This window comes from Pezoporus flaviventris, unplaced genomic scaffold (genome assembly GCF_033815535.1).
Source record: "Pezoporus flaviventris isolate CSIRO_AGI_PZ_B2104156 unplaced genomic scaffold, CSIRO_AGI_Pfla_v1 ptg000007l, whole genome shotgun sequence".
Lineage (NCBI taxonomy): Eukaryota > Metazoa > Chordata > Aves > Psittaciformes > Psittacidae > Pezoporus > Pezoporus flaviventris.
In genome coordinates this window covers 20,830,305-20,850,480 of record NW_026892555.1, presented here as the reverse complement: position 1 = coordinate 20,850,480, position 20,176 = coordinate 20,830,305, and the positions used below count along the sequence as shown (strand labels likewise).

The 20,176-nt window shown below is 40.7% G+C and overlaps 1 protein-coding gene and 1 long non-coding RNA gene across 3 annotated transcripts; one reads left to right on the top strand and one right to left on the bottom strand.

The window, feature by feature from the left end:
• Positions 1 to 1,253: 1,253 nt before the first annotated feature.
• On the bottom strand, positions 1,254 to 19,027 carry ANKRD46 (ankyrin repeat domain 46). 2 transcript variants are annotated; one of them, XM_061447980.1, is made up of 4 exons: positions 18,905 to 19,027; positions 8,349 to 8,691; positions 6,558 to 6,716; positions 1,254 to 2,184 (listed from the first exon to the last, which is right to left on the bottom strand). In XM_061447980.1, the coding sequence occupies exons 2-4, from the start codon at positions 8,657 to 8,659 to the stop codon at positions 1,968 to 1,970; spliced, it is 687 nt and encodes a 228-aa protein (XP_061303964.1). In that variant the 5' UTR covers positions 8,660 to 8,691; positions 18,905 to 19,027; the 3' UTR covers positions 1,254 to 1,967. The 2 variants fall into 2 exon arrangements, with proteins under 2 accessions (XP_061303964.1, XP_061303965.1); XM_061447981.1 differs by having other exon boundaries at positions 18,901 to 18,942.
• Positions 9,100 to 15,777, top strand: LOC133266604 (uncharacterized). The gene is made up of 2 exons (XR_009742454.1): positions 9,100 to 9,207; positions 15,701 to 15,777. It is a non-coding gene; the product is annotated as an uncharacterized LOC133266604 (long non-coding RNA).
• Positions 19,028 to 20,176: the final 1,149 nt, after the last annotated feature.

Genomic DNA, 20,176 nt, shown 5'->3' with positions numbered 1-20,176 from the left:
TCTGAAAAGCTCATTAACAATGCACAACAACCAACCAAGCTCAGTAAGATGGGGTAGCATCATTACCATGCACTAATGTAATAACAAACAAAACCATATTTACTACATTTATTTATTTGTGGCATTCACCCATACAAGAATACAGTTACAAATTATGGAGATAGTACACACTGAGAGACGACATGATTATCCAAGACACAGTGTATTATTAACAGAAATGTACTTACTGAGAGAAGGGAATGTGATTTAGGTATCTAAGAGTTTATAACTCTCTGTTCATGACCAGACATATAATAATTGAAATATTCAGAAGAGGAGCATGCACTGGGGCCTTTTTTTGTTTGGTTTGTTGTATTCTCCCTCAGAGGCTTTCCTTCCTGCAGCACTGCAGCTGCTAGAAAAGTATCGTTTCATTAACCTTTGACTTAACAAATGAGATCAAGGATTATTCAGATGCAATTTAGAATGGGGCCCAGCTCAGTGAAGCCCATGTCACACATCAAAACACAGACAACAACCCTCTTTACTCAAACCCATAAACAAGACAGAAAAATACATGTGGTAGCAGAACAGAGAGATGTCGGTTACTTCTGCCAATACTTAATCATTTAAAATTTCTTAACTGTTATATGTTATTTAGCAACAATTCAGGAGTGGCTAAGTCAAAAAACAACGATTCATTAGGTTTGCAGAATTCATTTTGGTTGGGATTTTCAAGGCAATAGCAAGCAAGAGAGTCAGCTGTCTGATCAGCATGGGAGGAGAGAATCTGCTCTTTGAAAGCCTCCAACTTACTGCCTAGTACCTTTCTAGCTTTCATAAAAGAGTAACTGATTCATATCCCTAGGCTATTTACAAACAAAGGATGTCACAGCTAAGTACAGAATGGGTCAAGATTTCATTTAATTTCATACAATGTTCCTAAATAGTAACATTTAAAATCCTTTTATTCTGCATATTCAGAAAATAATCCATAAGCCTGTAAGTGTTGTCTGAAAACAACCGAAATGGAAAACAATTCTAGAAAGGAATCCTATGCAGTCGAGTCCTCTCCACAAACACAAAACCAATACTAATTGTATGGTTCACTCTGTCCCTGTGGGCGGAATAAGAAGTTATCCTTCATGACATATTTCACAATGACCTTACAGAATTATTATATACAGAGCAGAACACCTAAATCACTTTTTAATCACCCTCACAAAGAAAGGCTTGCTTAGTAACATTGCAACAAAAAGGCAAAATTTTCAGCCTAAGGCTGAAACAACTTTACTTCCAAAGCACAAAAAACAGCTTTGTTCTACAAGATTTACTTCAGGCAGGTATTAACAACATTAAATCCATGTAGAGAAGAAACATTACATTAACCTAATAAATAAAGGAGTGATCTACTCATTAAAGACACAGAAAAACTCAAACGATTTCTCATTCTTTTCATAAGCTAGCAGATATGAAGCTATGGAGCGGCATTAAAAGAACTACAAAGTTGCAGCTTATTACTGTCTATATATCAGTATGCATTATTATATTATCCAGATTTCTTGAGGAGGACTTACAAAAGAATATTTTTGTTTCAACCGGAGCACACACAAAAAAATCCAACAATAGATTTATCTCTTCATAGGGAAAATAAATCAAATTTGGTTCTGTACTAGGATATACTTCTTACGCCCAGGAATTTAGTATTTATTAGGAAAGGCCTTTTCTAATCATAATATTTTATCAACAGAGAGGATTATCTGCACATCTTATCTGCAAGTCAAGGTAAGTCAGAGGTAGCTTAGGAATGCTTTAGAATTTAGTGTTTTCCTTGAAATGAATGAATCCCTCTTTCAAAGGGGTTAATAATAAGTACAAAAGGCAAACAGTATCTACAGCTGCCACTGCCTGCACCAAGAGAATAATTCCAAGAAGCTCAAAATAACATTAGAACAGGGAAAACCATGGTGCACTTCTGCACATTTGCTTCAGTGCACCAGTTCAGGCTGGTTTTCTACAAAAGGAAGCACCCCACTAACATAGTACGCTATGCCAAGCGACAGAAGAGCAATGACAATGACGAGGAGCAGGACCCTCCAGAAGCCCAGGTCTTCCACAAACTCTTGCCACGTTGTCCGGAAACTGGAAAGAACTCCTTCACCTTGCTGTAGGTTTGGATTAAGGAGGGAATGGCTTTCCATCGCACTACAAAGGATTAAAGTTAAAAATACATCAGAGCAAAAGAATGTACCTTTAAGTATGACAGTAATCCTACTAAGAGCAACTGAAACATTCTAAATTAAAAACTACATCTAAACTACAGATTTATAGCATTGCCTCTGCTAAGTCAAGACAAAGCAGATCAGGAAAAGACTCCTAACTCTAAACTTACTTAGTTGAAAGGATGTTTTATTAACCTGTGTAAAAAGAATGCTATTTGTTTGTAGGCTTGCCACCTAGAAGACTTCAAAAGTCAGTTCTCATAATTACTACTAAATACAGCTTAGTAAACTTTAATGAAGCATAAGCTAAAACCTCAAGGGGCACAGCTCTTGTTAACAAATTATGATGTAAAAATAACCTCTGACTAATAAAATGGAAACTTTGACCAATATAATTTACGTTCTGAAATCTGTGGTGATCTTTACTACTCTTCTGAATCTCTTTGTTCCAGAGGCCTCTTCTCTAGCATAAAAACATCACAGAAAACAATAAATTTGGGTAACAAGAAGTTCAGAAACTTTCTGATCTTCAAGACAAATTGGCATTGCTGTGTTTTCTATCCTATGGTGCTCAGCAACTGCTCTGATATTTAACATTCCACTACCAATTCATCAGGCCCTCTTAAATTGTGAGACTATAAATTAGGGACTGGAACTCTCACTTTTAAATGAGAAACAAATATAAAATCAGAATGAAGCTGTCATCTTGACAATGAATCTCCTTCAGGAAAACACAAGTTGTTTCAAATACTGCGTGGCTTCTTGTATCATTCTCCTTATTTTGCTGGTTTCACAACTAGTCTGTAACAGGAAACTGTTGCTGTATGAAAAACCTCACATAGAATAGGGAAACTTTCTCATCGCTTGATTTTACTTACATAAAATTTTAGCCATCTGCACAGTCCTGTTACTTCTCACTTAAGTGAAATTACACACACAGGTGTTTACAGGATCAGGCTTTGACAAGCACAGAAAAGAAGTGGTGAAACCAACTACGTACATGATGATGTCAATAGCAGAAGGCAAGCAGAGAAAACCCAGTTTTTTCTCCCCTTCTAATTGCTTTCAGTTACCACATTCCTATATATCTCTTATAGCAACAATAAAAGAAAACATTTCAGGGAAAAGTAATTTCCACGTCAAAACTAACTGCAGAAATGCCATTGTTCTTGGTGACAATAATAAATTGACAAATGATTGTTATCAGAAAAAGGTCTCACTTATAAATCTTTCTCCTAAGATTACACCACTGAAAAACTTCCCACTATTCATAAGGTATTTTTTCTTAGGAAGTACAGCCACTGAAGAATAATTAGCCTGAACTCCCGTAGCTTGCTTGAGGATTGCAGCATCATGAGCAGAAGATTTCAGGAACTGCCTATTAAATAGCTTGGCTTTTTTGGGTTTTAGATATTTACCCACTGTAAAGCTCTGTTTGCTTGCCCATAGCTGCAAGATTTAGTCATCTTCCTTGCTTATTATGGTTTCCCAAGCGAAACAAAAGGTTTAATAAGACAGCCATTGGTGTCGAACAGAACTACATTCATTAAGTACTAACTAGTTAATACATTACCACACAGAGGTTAAATAAAGGTGCAATGCAATTTAAGTGAAAAGATCACGCTTGCTCATTAAATAGAAAAGGGTACATAGAAAACACTTTTGCTATTTTATATCACAACCCAATTAAAATCAATCTCATTGCCCTGTCCTGCCACAGGCAGGGACATCTTCCACCAGAACAGCCTGCTCTAAGCCCCATCCAACACTGCAAGGGATGGGGCAGCCAGAGCTTCTCTGGGCATCCTGTGCCAGTGCCTCACCACCCTCATAGTGAAGAATTTTTTTCCTAATATCTGATCTAAATCTTCCCTATTTCAGTTTAAAGCCATCCCCACTTGTCCTATCCCTACATACCACTGTAAAAAGGCCCTCTCCAGATTTCTTGTTGGTCCCCTTTAGGTACTGGAAGGATGCTCTAAGGTCTCCCTGGAACCTTCTCTTCTCCATTTGTTCTTATTATGAATTACAGCTGCTTAAGATGGTAAAGGTAATGCAGCAGTGCATCCTACAGAAGAGGTTTGTGTCCCACAGCCCAGACAGATGTTCTCTTCTGTTTCCAACACAACGTAGAACTGACATTTGGATGCACCTGCGGGCACAGCCACAGGTCACGCTGTGCTGCGTACATGGACAGACTGTCTGCACTGGAAGATGGACAGAGCGAGCTCTGCCTCCAAAGGGCACAGTGCCACTCCTCACCGGGAGGAGTGCCAAGCAAGTGAAAATGAATTTGACTCGGGAACCTAGCTCTGGCCTCTGCTTCCAGAGCAGCAGCACTGCATGTAATAAGGAGCAGAAAACTTAAGCCAGAGACTGTTTTCAGAAAGAGCAACCATTATTTCTCCATAGGTTCATACATAATGTAAGAGAGTTGGTGCGCTGGGAGAGGACAGAAGACATTCATCTAAGTGTCTCTAAAATGTGAAAATAATACTAAGAGGGAGGAACGAAACTGCAGAGGTCTCAAAAGCCAACCGTTATGAAGACATTATTTATTTACAAAGCAAACAGCAGACAAGCTCACTTCTCTCGCTGCTGTAGGCATCTGTTATTTGTTATTTTAAAAATAATGTATTTCAGACATTTTAAACACGTTCACAAACATGCTGGGTAGTGCGCTGTTTATGTCTCTGTGCCTCTCCCCAAGGAGAGTTGCTGACTTCCTTGCCAAAGCAAACAATATAACATTTATGAAGGTCAAATAACAGAAAGGAAGCTATGTTCATTAAAGGGACACTATCGAATCAAAAACTGGAACTTAAATGAGGCTGAGCTGTTGGTCCATATGTTTAAACAAAACCAGCATAAACGCATTGCTGTGTGACAAGCAACCTTCATAGAAATGCAGTTAAGATAACATGCATGAATTCTTTTTATACCCGCGTCACAGTCTCTCTGATGACTGAGGTCACTAATGGATAAGAATGAACTTCCAATCTGCTCACTGAGAGTATCTTAGATAACAACTCCATCTACAGGGTTTAATTTTCATTTACGGTACCAGCTGTGTGCATTTTGACACAAGCTGAACAACAATTATGTGACAAAACTCCCTGTCTTCTGTGACACACTGTTCCAACAGTCACAGTTCATGCTCATTAGTAGACAATAAAATAAATACATTATAAAAGCAAGTATTCCAAGCAACACTGATATTCTGTTTCCAATATCATTTAAAAAAAACCACAAACAAGCAAACAAAATACCCACAACAAAACAACCCCCCACAACACAACACAACACAACAAACAGTACTGGAAAGATCTCTTGCATTATTAATCTGAGACCCATGTTCTGTCATGTTTACTGGCAATTCAGTGATCTCTTGCTGCAAGAGAATCAGCCTCCTTGGAAATGTGCAAGGCTTCTTGCCTCATCTAAATCCTACAAGAAGGCTGTCTTGGAAGCTCACGGTAAAAAAACACTCCCAATTTTCCATCAGAAAAGTATTTGTGGTTTATCTGTGTCTTTTTTCTCCTGCGCTATCATCATCTTTTGTCTTAAATAGTCACTTTATGTTGTCCAAAACCAGTATTTCTTGTCAGCAGCCACACACCTTAGCCTTCCCTCTGCCAGGCTACACAGACCTCTAGTTGCCTTCTTTCGCAAGAAGATGCACTGTTGCCTTGAGCACTGAAGTAACGCTTCTCCACGCTTCTTAAGGGATAAAACTTATTTCGACTGGGGCTAAAGAGCATTATAGACTGTAATACACAACATAGGTTACACTGCTTTTTACGACAGCACTGGCAGCTTTACGCAGTGGACATATGTCACTTTATGCTTTGTAGGACTTCACTGTGTTTTCAGGGTAGCATCAACTCCTAGAACTGACTTCACTACTTCCACATGAACTACATCAAGCCTATTCTCCTATACCACTTTCCAGTGACGAAGTTCCGTTTTACAGCATACAGCTTTAGGTAAATGAAGTTCCAGTTTGTGCTCCTGAACCACAATTTATCCCTACTAATTTCCTCTCCCTTGCCATCCCAGGTTTTTGTCTGTGCCATCCCAGTTTTCCTCTGGGTTGCCTGTATCTCACTTCTTAGTCCCACTAATTTGCTACTACTTTCTGTGCCAGTACAATTTATGCAAATTCTAAATAAGCACATTCCCAGAATCAGACCTTTACGAATTCATCTGTAACTTCCCTCTAACCCAACACATTCCCTGAAATTGTCAGCAATCTTCCTGAAATCTTCAGTTCTCCTTTAACTATCAAGTCAATCACAGAAATGGAAAAGCCATTAATATTATTTCTCCTAGTAATTATTTTTGTTTTGTAAATACCTTTCGCTTTCTGCAGTTTGCATTGTTTCCAGCTTTGAGTGAGCTCCTCTGTTAAATCCTTTCACCTCTTGCTCCTCTAAAGATTCCAGCAGTCTAATCACATCTTTATTCACTCCCCTTCGTTTTGCAAGAACAAGTGGTGTTGCACCTTGGTGATTGCTAAAATGACCCCACAAAAGGAAATGAGAAGAGAAGAAAAGAAACTTTTAATATAGAAATTTTGTAACAAGACAACTCAGTATAAAACATTACAATTAATTAAGTCCCCAGAACTATTTTCTGTCATACCAGACAGTAAGAAATTCCCATTTATACAAGTTACAACATAATTGACTATACAAGAAAATTGGTATGTTTAGGTTTGAAACTACACAACTCTTCTAAATACTATTGAAATTCCTAGTACTGTAACCTAATAGGAATCTCTGGGTGTTAGAACAAAAAAATAAGCAGTAGATTTATGGCAGTATTCAAATTTAAACTTAATTTCAAGAAGGAATTGTGCAATCTCGTTCCTCATAGTTCCTTTTCCATGGGAGTATTAGGACATCAGGCAAAAATGAAATAAAATACAGATGGTCCCTCTGCTGTTATTAAAATCGTACCGAATAGGAGTGGAGCTGCCTTCAGACTAAGCATTTTCACCAGTTGTTTGAAATGAGGACAAAGAAAGCCAAAGCCACAGCCCTTAAAGAATCTGGTCTTTTGCTGAGTTGAAAACATTAATGAGGTACAGGTGAAAAAGCAACAGATTAAAAAACCGAGAGGTTTTGAAGTTACTACTGGTTTTGCACATGTTGTAAGTATGCAAAAGTGCCACAAACAAAACAATTCCATTACTGCAATGAAATAGCTAGTTATTTTGCAGCTTGAGAGCTTACATCTGAGCCCTGGCATCTGACAGCTGCTGGAAGCCAGAAGGAAAGACTATACAATATTTAAAAGAAGAACTGAGTCACAGACTTTGAGGGAGGGGGAAAGCACTGAAAGGAAGCATTGTTACCAAAGGAGTATGGGAATGAACTGACACACACATACACTGTATTTCCTTTGTCTCATACAGTGCAACAATTAAAACAATAGAACTGGAGTGGAGAAAATTCTTTTAGAGCAGTCAATGTGTTTTTTCCTTCGGTGCCAACCACCCACACCTGGCTGTCTGGCTAACCCACGGTTGCAATGTCAGCGGTGAGGCAGGATTAGCTCCAACAGCCCCCACCAGCAGCTGCTCTGTTTATTTGCTTTGCCTGTTGCACAGACCAGCAGAAGCGGCCTCTTATTGTTTTCCTGCCTTCTTAATTTTGTGGGATTTTTAAAAGATGTCTTAAAGTGGAATTGCACCACATACTACATTTCAGCAAGAAATTAATACGGTAGGCTCTGGCAAGATAAGACTAATGTGTTACATATAGGGACGCTGGGGAGGGACTCTTCATTAGGGACTCTAGTGATAGGACAAGGGGTAACGGGTTAACACTTAAACAGGGGAAGTTTAGACTGGATATAAGGAGGAAATTCTTTCCTGTTAGGGTGGTGAGGCACTGGAATGGGTTGCCCAGGGAGGTTGTGAATGCTCCATCCCTGGCAGTGTTCAAGACCAGGCTGGACAGAGCCTTTGGTGACATGGTTTAGTGTGAGGTGTCCCTGCCTATGGCAGGGTGGTTGGAAATAGATGATCTTAAGGTCCTTTCCAACCCTAACTATTGATTCTATGATTCCATGTACACATAAAACATTAAACTTTAAAATAAGTTTAAAGTAAAAAAATAGAAATAAAATAAAGTGGCTTACCAAATATCAATTTTAAGTCCATTAGAAACTAGGAACTGGATGGTGTCCACATGCCCACACAGGTGAAGGGCTGTGTTACCCTGGTAGTCGGTGGCTAGTAAGTCAGCGCCAAATTTATGCAAGAGTTGACAGATGTCTACGTTTCCTCTGGCTGCAGCAAGGTGAAGGCCAGTTCGGCCTCGGCTGTCACGAATATTGGGGTCGAAACCGCTCTCTAGCAGTCGTCTGGAATAGTTAAAATCTCCATCGATGCAAGCTTGCAGCAGTGGCACATTTGTCTGGGAAGAGTCGTTTACAAACACGTAGGACATCGTTCTGATTCTCTTTGGAGCAGGTGACTGACCTGCAAATAAAGTGGGAAGAAATTATGGTGAAGCCAGGCAAATAAACACGATTTGGTAGTCCTCAGCTTTCCCAAGCAAAAATGCAAACTAGCTCATAAACCAACTCTGAAATCTTCATATTGTACATACTAACTTTGTGTGCTGCATTCCCTTTCGGTAATATGGAAAGAGCCCCTTTCAGTCTACACCTCTGGAAACAGCAGCAAAGCTTTACTATTACAGAAAATGGATAAGATCAACGTCACAAATGCAAGACAAGCCATTAGCTTTCAACCAGTAAAGGATCACATGTAGTGGTATTGGTACTAAAGGGCAAAACACTGGAGATCAGAACTGAAAGGAAGAGCCACGTTTCATAAACTGGGAAACCGTGTACAATCCAGTCAACAGTGATGCTAACTACAGTTTTTACTAGCAATAAGCAAAGCTCCAGCATGATTTCTACCATTTGAATCTGAACTTGATGTACAAAGTACAGTCAGTTGCTGAAAATGCGTGATTACTATAAATACTAAGTCCTTCATTCTGCAAGAAACGTATTTTTCAATAGTCTTTGCAGAACATTATTTTTATAGTGCCGCAGATATACAGACTACTGAAAAGCAAGAATAGCAACACTGACCATAGAAAACTGAAACTACCCACCTGAAAGTGGAAACTGGAAGTGGGTACAAGAAGGACAATGGTAAAATCAAGTACAGAGCTACTGTGGGTTCAACTAGAACCTCTATATAAGGAAACACAAACGTAGTTTTTCTGACTTACTATTAAAAAAAGGATTAAGTCCCTTTCTGTATCAGGCCCTAAAAGAGGAAGATGAATGTTTCACCATGGATTTCTTGATAGAGAGTATTTAATGAACAGTGATTTAAGTTTTGCAGAATAATATTTTAAAAATGAGTCAAATTATGAGGTTATGAATGACAGCGTGCTTATGGGACACAAGAAAAAGTGATTTTACAAGATAAACTTTGAATGGAAACTGAACTGAAACTTCACTTGAAACAGTGTATTTCACTTGCCCTGGGGTTTGTATTTTGGGCTCATGATGTAGCAGTGTTCTGAATAGCCCTTGTTAAGTCTGCTATATGCAGATTTACATTTTCTCATCTATATAAGGTATCCTTCCACACCAGTGCACTCATTCGGCCAGGAGAACGGAAACATGGCCTACAGCCAAAGAATCAGATTTAAAACCTCTCCTTTTTTTCAAGAGTTTATAACGTCTGTATTCTACAGCTCTTCCCCCATGTTTTAGATCAAATTCCAGATCAAAGTACCTACAAAAGTAATTTCAAAATGTTTACACTCTGGTCTGATTAACAGCTGCAGCATCTGGGGCTGTTGAGGTTAGTAAATCATATTTAAACTTCATTATTGTATTTCCTATCTGGACAAATTCTGCTACATGTGGCAACACTGTCTAGATTCCCAGCGCAGGAATGCACAACTGTTTTTTTTTATTCTTGGATGCAGAAGAGATGGGAATAACTTCTACATCCTGGTATCTGTATGAGGAATGATCTTAAGCAGAGTACATTCGCCTAGGCTGCAAGCATGTTTTTAAGCACGTGACGGTGTATCACTGGCTCAGGCACCCTTTTCCACAGTCATTTCCAATAGCAAAAGCCAGTTCACTGATGCACCATAAAACATTTCACGCAAGACTGGTGTCATTTAGGGCACTAACAGCTTTCTTATTACTCTACCCAAGAAGAAAGCAAAATGTACTTACTCATATTTCTGATGAATAAGTTACAAAACCCCTCAGTGTTGTAAAGCTGGAATTCCCAGCTGACAGCAATTTCAATTTTCTTGCCTACTGCCCACCCAAGTCATAAATGATAAAAGAATTTCCCTTCAACTCTGTTAGTCTCTTTGCTGAGAAAAACATTGGGCACAGTTTCTGTACAATGTGATTGTGACCTTTACATTCTGAACTAAATCTTCCCTAAAGCCAGGTCATAAATCATTTAAAAACCTCTGATTATTAGCCATAGTAACAGCACATCAAGAGCGCAAAACCCTACCTGTACTTGATAAAACAATGGAGGTTCACTTGTAAAGTAATATTTGAGTGTTTAGACCTGTTTTATACACGGCCTAACATAACACAACAGCAGAATATTATGCCGGAAGAAATGCATGCTATTTGAGAAACATTATAGCACACTCTGTTAAACGTAAGCTAATGTTTACACTTTCATACCAGATGTGTATATCTACTAAACCCTTACAGAATTCCCTGTCACTTCACATATAAATCTGATGAAACATTAGCTAATAATACCAGAAAAAAAGCTGTCACTGCCTTATCTTCTCAGGAAAGGAAGCACAAAGATTAGCAGTTATCAGAAAGTGTGGCTGGAAGTCATTCTGATTCAGAATTTATTATCACCAGAATCTTTCAGAATGGATCACTGAAGTGTAGAAGGCTAAAGTGAAACCTTAGTGTTTCACATAAAGAAAGACAAAATCCCAACAAATCCTTCTTCCCAAGGCAAAAATTCTGGACCATCTGGTTTGATTTATCTTTGTGATTAAAAAGATTTTTTCCTACAAACACAATTCTATTTCACATATGGCTACCTAACCAATGCCAGATACAAGCTGCATACAAAGCTGAGCTATACACCATCTTTAAAATGCCAGTCTCCAAATGATACATTCTTTCCCCAAATTTAACCCAATTTAGCAGTATTTCTTGTCTAGCAAAACTCAGAACAAATACAATAGCCAACTTAATTAGACATTTTTGTATAAGCAAACTGTGGTTACATTTCTGACCACAGTATGTATCAAAAAGCTTATTGCTGTAATGAATATCTAATGCAATGGATTTAGAAACAAAATTCCAAAGCACTGGCCATTCTCTTCAAATCGCTTCTGAAAGATGAATTGGATAACAACTCTGAACCTGCCTAGGAGCTGGTACACCTACGTTAAGCACTGATGGCACAGGCATATATTAGGACAAACAGACTTGCATTAGGAACAAGACATGAAAGTATTGCAAACTGAGCGTTCTTAATATCTCTATGTATTCCTGCTACTACTGGAGTTAATTATACCTGATTTGGTTCAGTAAATGACTGCTTCTAAAAATGGATCAGTGCCTAATTAAAATACATATTTTAAATGATAGGGTTTTAAAAAAAGAAAAAATGTTTTGATGTTAATAACTTGGTCCTTTGATAGAAAATTAGTTTTTGTGAAAAAAAAAGTAAATCAAAGATGCTCTCCCAACCAAAAAGGATTGCCATAAGAAAGGCATAATATAAGAATACATTTTCCCTAAATTTATACAACTTGGATACGGCCTCGACACAGCGTACTCTTATTAACAGAACTTCAGAAATTATGCTGTAAGCACGGGCGCTAGTAGAGGATAAGAAAATTTAACTGAATGTTCTGCTTTCAGAAGGAATGCTTATATTGAGTGATTCTGTGCGAATTATTTACTTATCTGTATTAGAAGCCAGTTGTCTCTTACGAGTACTGTGTACAACAGTAACTCAGGGTCACACATTGATCTGTTGTACAACACATTCACACCTGCAGAAGTCAGGAGTGATCTTGAGTAACTCAAACCATAGAGGCTAGATACAAGTTCTGTCACTTCTTAAAGTAGTCCTAAATTTGCGCTAACCATGGACAGTTTTATTTTGCAGTAAATGTATGCTGTTGCCTCTGCCTTCTCATTTTAAGTTACCAAATAGCTCTGGAAAAAGGAGAGAACAGCTAGATTGTGAGACAGAATCACTAATGGGACCCATCTCTCCACTGCAAAAATGTGAATGAACTTGACAAGCTGTAATTTATGAGCCAGTCACTGCTACATGGGATATCCAGTTCTGCAAAACTTCGATGTTTCCAGGAACATTCAGACAAACTGAATTGTCCCTGTTTTAAAACAATACATCAGGACAAGGGAACAATACCAGATTGCTCAGTACTTGACACTTCCTCAACATACTTCAACATCTAGAACTGGCGCATCAGTAAGACTACAAAAGAAACTGCCTCCTCCAAGAAATGGAAACTAAAAGTCAAGAAAGAGTGCATTTTGAGAGTACTTCAGTGGCAGTGGCTTGCGAAGCTCTTCCTCTTCAGTCTTTAAATGAATGAAAAACATTCTAGTCCTTTGCTTAAACTGAAAGCTCATGATCTCTGAAGACAATGTTTCCTGGTCAAATGGGACCACTATGTGAACATAAGCTCTATTTGCATATACAAGATTAATTTTTTAAGTAGGCTTAACTTAATCATTTAAAACAAACAAACAAACCCCACCACATTACCTTGTGCTTCCTCTGAACATCGACCAATTGCTGAAATATAAACCCAACAATATTATGCTCTTCTTTCTAGGTAGGCTGAGGGAGAAATTCCTTGCACACATTTTCATGCATACATGTATTTATGTGCAAGTCACTGAGAAGTCATTTAACTGAGTCAATGTTATGTTGAGCAAAGTATCATATGATCAGTTATAATTTCTGTTTAGGAAAGAGCCCCTTTATCTACATGAAGCTTCACTGAGAGCTCTGTATCTTCCATTAAAAACCTGTATCTTATGAATTCAACAGGAACAGAGTTTTACTGCTTCACTAATAAGGATTTGCTGCTAAAAGCATCATCTCAGATTCAGTACAGCACAATGTCTGTCAGCTACACAGAGCTATATTTTGCAGCATTTTAGTTATTTTTCCAACAGTTCCCGGATTCAATGTAACAGCAGGTTCATAAGACCTACCTCTCTCTTCTCATCCCTAGCCAGACACATGGGTGGCAATACAAGAACATTATTTATACCATTTGTTTTCAGTCATTCCCTTCTGCAGACATGAGCCATACAGGTATACTCTCCTGATGTCAGGACCATCCTGTGAGCAGAAACTCTGGTGTACTGCACATACCTAGTGCTTTGCATGTACAGGCTACAAAGCGCTTTACGAAAAAAATCAGAATAACTATTGCTGCTCGTCTATGGATCAGCAGACAGTGGCATTGAGAAACAGGAAGCTTTGCTCATCAATGTAGAGTATGCCAACATTACAAGATAAAAAATGAACAAGATCTCAAATACCATTCCAGGGTTGCAGAATACTTCCCCAGATAATACAGCACATGCATTGTGTATTTATGTATACAGAATAAGGGAACAACAGGAAAGAGATCATTCTTTTAAAGCACCTTTATTGACAAGCAGATTCACAAACATTTTATCCTTACTACATTTAAATGGCAAATCAATTGCATCACGTTTCAGTGCAGTTAACTTCTATCAAATATACATTTAGGCATTTTTGAACCTTGCTCATTTTTCATCTTCCACAAAGGAACTATTTAGGAAGAAAGGCAATTTATAGTTTTCTTCAAATCAGCTGTAAATTCAATACCCCACAACTAGCTCAGATAAGTCAGTACATAACTGCAGTACTTCCCTGATCACTGTGGTCAGTTTGCACACATCTGCTTTTATAGGAAGTTACCGAATCACTTACATTGATCATATTTATCAACCTCTTCGCAGACCTTTATTCAAATTCCTTCTTTGTCTCTGCTGGGAACAGGTAGGGTGCTAGTATACGCTAATCAAGAAATCATCAAAGGTCACTGCATATTGTTTGGCGGTTGGTTTATCTGTTTGTTTTAACAGACCAGAGAGAATTCGTCCCACTCCTAATGAAGTGTCTGCATTTAAACTTGCTGCAGAGCTCGAAGCAGCCCTCGGCAAGAGAAGGCAGCGGCCAGCGAGGAGCAGCGAGGGATGCAGGCAGGGGAACACTGCCGCCACGCGGGGTGAGAGCTAACCGCGGCCCGAAACCCACTCACACACCCCCCGCACTGTTGTGTTTTCCTGAGAAGGAAGCGGTGGGAGGCCTGAAAGAAGATTTTATAAAGCCTGATGAAAAAGACTTCTGGAATCCAAACTGCTATTCCCCTGTGGTACAAAGAGCAACCTCCTTTAAGCTCTGCTGCTGTATTTGTGAAATGAGGACTGTGGTTATGTGGCTTGAGCTCTGAAGACAAAGGTATTTCCTTTAAAAACATATGCATTTATGCCAGTTTCTTTAAAAAAACCCATGAAAACTAAACCCAAAACACCTCCCAAAATCTCAGACCCTTCCTAGACAAACAGTAACTCTGAGATGACAAGTTTACTAAAATGGGAAAAACTTTCAGTGTCCAGCAGGAATCAGCAGAAGTCAGAGCTTAGCTTTATTCCAGCAATAAAGTAAACTAACAGCCAAGAACCTGTCACTAAACCAATTATTACTGTACAGTCCATATTTTCTCACTTTATTTCTTATAATATATATAATACCTTATGTCATCTTAGTCATACATAACTTTCATGACATGACCTTAGTAACATATGCAACACTAAATCCAACAGCTCATGAACAAAAGCAGGTCATTTTAGAAAGCAGATGTTGCCTAAATTTATAAGTCATTTATATAGAACTGTATCTTTGTCTTTACCTTTAAAATATTACTCTGCTTGTTCATTAGTTTGTTATTTCACATTAATCATTAAACCAGTTTATCAAACCCAAATAGTTAATTACTACTTGCAAATATTCTAAATCTCTATCAATACAGCATGACTTTAAATATTTAATTGGATCATGTTGGTTCACGTTACATGACATGATAAGTAAGATGATATGGTAACACTATCAAGGTCATATTTCTAATTAATATATATTGATATTTTTCATAAACAGTTACTTTACCATGCTTAGGCTCAAAATATTTTTCCATGTAGGCAAACCTGTAGTAGTACTGTCTGCCAACACTATGTCTTAATGAACTGAAGGGGGTAAATCAGCAGTCTACAGGTTCCAGGGACAACTGGCATGTCCAAGGAGAATCAGGGAGGCCATCCTTAAGCTCCTGATGTGCACAAAGGCTGGAATTGACTAGAAATATAATGGAAAATTACTGGAAAGATGTGAAATAGATTTGGAATTGTAACTATGGCACCTGAGAATGAAGCAGCTCAACTAATGTTTACCAATTTCATCAAAGGATCCTGCTGAGCCTACAAACAGAAAACATCACCTGTACAGGAAAAACTTCCACCTTCAAATAACTTTGTAAATGCTAGTAACTTACGTGAAAAAGACTATACTCAACACGAAAGCTGCTGTCCAGACACTGAACAGCAATAGCCACGTTTCTTTAAAGAGGTTTGGCAGGTGGTACTCAGTCCTATTTGAGAAAGGGTGGAAAAAACCCACACAGAAGAAAGTCCATGTTGACTGTCACTCCCGTAAATAAGAAGCTCACGTAAAAGCAGCTACAGGAGATCACAGCAAAGGTCCATTTAAGCCTAGCATTATTTTTCAAATGGTGGCTAAAAGCAAAGACCAGGGGAAAAAAAAAAAAGAAAAAGAATAGGGCAAGTGTTTGCATTTTCCATTCAAATCCTTTCTCATCTGAATGGGGTTCCTGTATATTTAGCACCCCTCAGTGCCCACCCTGTGAACCTCCCCACTCTCCTCTTCAACACATATAATATCCACAACATACTCTGGTAAGTTCTCCAACTCAATTCTCTGTGAAGAACTACATCTTTTGATCTTGCTGAATCAAAGCCTCATTAGCTTCACTTGTGGACCAGATCTCCTGCTGGAAAAATGGGCAGTTGACCCCTGCTTGTTCTTTCCCTGCAACTCGTGATTCTACAGGTCTCATCATATCCTCCTCAGAAATCAGGATGAATTTTACAGTTTCAGCTTTCTTGGCCATTCTCTATATGGAAGGGGGTCTGTGTCTTTGACCATTCTTGCTTTGCTTCTCCTAATCTCGCTATTTTTTACTATATGCTTTCTGAGCTGGAAGATGGAGTGGGGGAACCACACAGGGCGTTTGAGGTTAACCATGGATTAACACAGTGGCACAACAAGATTCTCTGGTTTGTTGTTTATGTGTTTCCCAATAATACTCACTATCTGATCTGCCTTTTTGACTGCTGCTGATTATTGTGGTTACATTTTCATGGAACCATACAATGTAACTACAAAATACTGCTCATTACTGTGAGACCAGTATTTCATATGGGAAGTTAGGATTCTTTTTATGCTATCTGAATCACTCTCCCTATACTAAATTCACGTGCCATTACATTTAGTAATCAATTACTCAGACTTACAGACTTACTTACTTCTGCAGCTCTTCATAGCAAATCTTATCTTTGCTACCCGTTATCAGCCAACACTAGCACCTTGTTGCTCACTGCCTTTTCTAGGCTGTTCATGGAAATGCTAACAGTTCAGAAGCCAGAACTAAACCCTGCAGAACAAAAATTCTCCCACTGAAAAGACTGATCACAAGCTCACAGGAACTGCTGTCCTGGATGAGACTGATCAAGCTTGCCTAGCACTCTGCTTTCAGCAATCAGAGATCCGTCTTTGGGAGAGCACATGAGCCTGGCTGCAATCTGCAGCCCATTCCCCAAACACACCCCAGCAGCCACCTCCCACTCGTCCTTTTAGCAGCCCCTCAACAGACTTCCTGTCAGCTTTTCTAATCCCTTGCTGAACCTGCCCACACTGTCTCCACAACTCCCCATCACACCCACTGAAGTCCTTGCCTATAGCCATCTTAAACTGCCCTGCCAGCCGCCCCAGCAAGCAACCCCCATCCCAGTGCTGCAAGACTGGATGAAATAACTTTTGTTTTATCCACTGCCTTCATTTCGTAAGTCTTGGTCATACCCCAGCCGTCTCCTCTCTAATGTGAGCAATCCTGGCTTTCCAGTCCTTTGGCCCTTTCAGTTGTCCTTCTATAACCTGCTGTATCCTTCAGATGCAGAGATCAGAAACACACGCACTTCCCCAGATGTGGGTTCACCAAGTTGGAGCAGCAAAGTGGTGCCCTCTGTCGTCTTGATTTAGGTGACAGCGGAATCTCAGTGAACGCCACGACTGAAATTTGCTGGACAAGGCCCATGCACTCAAAGATAGGCCTATGAGCCTGTCTGTCATCTGTACTACAGAAAGCTGAATGGATCAGGGATCATGTATCATTGTATACGTATAAAGCAATGCCTCCTGAAATATTCCATGTGCTTATACGTACACCCTGTGACTACCTAAAACATATCTTGGGTTTGTGTTGCTTTCAAAGGGTAAGAACTTCATCTATAAACTGTGTGCTTCCCATGCAAGCCCATGCTCTTTAAATTGTTATTGTTCTTATTTCAAACTCCAGCCCTCAGGATCACTAAATTCTCTTTGTCTAGTACTGTAACCCTCTTCTGTATTGCCAATGCCTCCCAACCCTTCATCACTACCAAATTAAACCACTGAAGTTTTAATTGCTACATTATGATCTTTATTTAAATTTTCATACGATTGGTCTCAAGATAGATCTTCAAAGAACTAATTTTATAATCTTTTATTCTCAGACTTGATGGAGTTTCTTTACAATACTGCTCACCAGTTTGTCTCAAGTTATTTCCCCATCCTCTTTACAACTCAGGTATAATCCTTATTTTTTCAGCACAATACTAAGTCCCTTTGCAGCAGCTGATCAAAAACTTTAGTGTTGTCTAAGGAAAAAAAGTAACTACTCCATTTCCCTTAAAGACAGCAATTACTTTATCAAAGACAGCTTTGAGGACAGGTTGAAAAGCAAAAACACACACTGCCTTTTAGTCTCTTTTATCGCCTGTTACCCCCCAGCAATACGCTCAAACAGGCCGCAGGCGCTGCACGCTCACTAAAGCCCTGTCAGGACGCAGCCCCTGTCCTGCCGCCGTCCCCCTCCCGCGGCCGCAGCTCCCGCAGCGCTCGCCGTTCCCAAAACCCACCAGCGCGGCACCGACACCGCTCCCCAGCAGGTCTCGGCCCAGTGTCGCTCCTGCCGCCGCTCGCCGTGCTTGTCACGGCCGGGCCCTCCCCGCGCTCCCCCGGCCGAGCCGCCGCCGCCCTCACCGGCGGCCTGGGGCAGGGATGCGGCCTGGAGCAGGGATGCGGCCCGCTCCCCGCCGCCGCTCCGGCCACAGCGCTGCCGCCTCGGGGCGGCCGGTGCCGCTGCTCTTTACCCCCACTCCGCGGCGCGCAGTGCTCGGCAAGGCCCGGGCACGGCGCCCACCCCACCCCACCCCTCCGCTCCCGGACAGACCGGCCCACCGCGGCGCTCCCCGCAGGCCGCCCGTCCCCGCGGGCCGGCAGACGGATCCCCCGCCGTACCTACCCCTCGGCGGCGGCTCGGCGCGGGTCAGCCGAGCCAACAGGGAAGGAGAAGCGCGGTGGAGACCGCGCGCGCCCCCTGCTGGGCGGAGGTCGCTCCAAGCTCCCGCTACGCGCGGCTCGGAGAGGAGCGGACACACGGCGGCTCACAGCGCTGCCGCCGCCCCGGAGCCGCGGTGGGGAGGCGCCGCCTTCTCCGGCCCCGAGAGGAGGGTGCGGTTACAGCTGCTGCTGTGCTCTGAGTCGCTTACCCGGCTGCATCGGGAAATAAACCCTGCAGCGGGAGCGAGGGCTGCAACGGGACCCTCGACCCCTCCCCTGGGACGTCCTTGGCAGAGTAGGAAAGGAAGAGCGAGAGACAGAAAATGACGGGAGAGGGGCAACAGCCCGAATGGAACGAACCGAGGGGCTGGGGGATAGAAGAACAAAATTAACAAAAATGGAGTAGTTGACTGTTTTTGTTAAAGGAAACGTCACGAAGTTGTTTTAACTACCCCTTGGGGGAAACTGTGTCTTTTATACCGCTGCGTGTGCTACTGCATAGCTGAAAACGCAGGCAAGGGTATAGCTCCTCTGCCCTTGGAGAGTGTCCAGCATCAAGGTGCTGTGAGTATAAGTATACAAAAGGGCCGAAGGTATTTGACTTCCCCCAAAATACATTAGTGGGGCTTTGGTGTTTGTTGGGGTCTTTTTTAATTCTTATGATTTTCACTTACTTCCTTCCCCTTTTCTCACAGCTGATCCTGCCTTTCAAAGGCAGAACACTAAGAAGAACCCCAGATCCTTCTGGTATGGAGAGTATCACGGTTTAGGCTCTTGAGTCTCCTTGCAGTAGTAGCCAAGTTAGGCATGTGGCTAATGGCATGCCTACCTTTATCCAGCTACCTCGGGTACTTACTTTCCTCAGTGTCATCAGTGTGAACCAGCACAACTTCTGATGTAGTGACATAGGTTAACTTCAATTCTCCAAAGCATAGCAGCTTCTGAATCAGCACTGACTCAACAGGTCACTAAGGGCATCACATCAGCACCACATTCCAGAAAGGAACGACTGGCCCCGATAAGAGGGATGATTGTAGGAAATCCTTTTCCACTCATTAGGAATGCCTTTTCCAGACAAATGTCTAGGTGGCAACAGCCTGCTCAGCCATCACCCTAACCCCGATACTCAAAGAAACATAACTGATAGGTAAATATTTTTTCCTTCTCTAATAGCACCATTTCTAATTAGCCCTCCCCTTTCTGCTCCAACATTTTCAGTCTGGGGGGAAAAAAG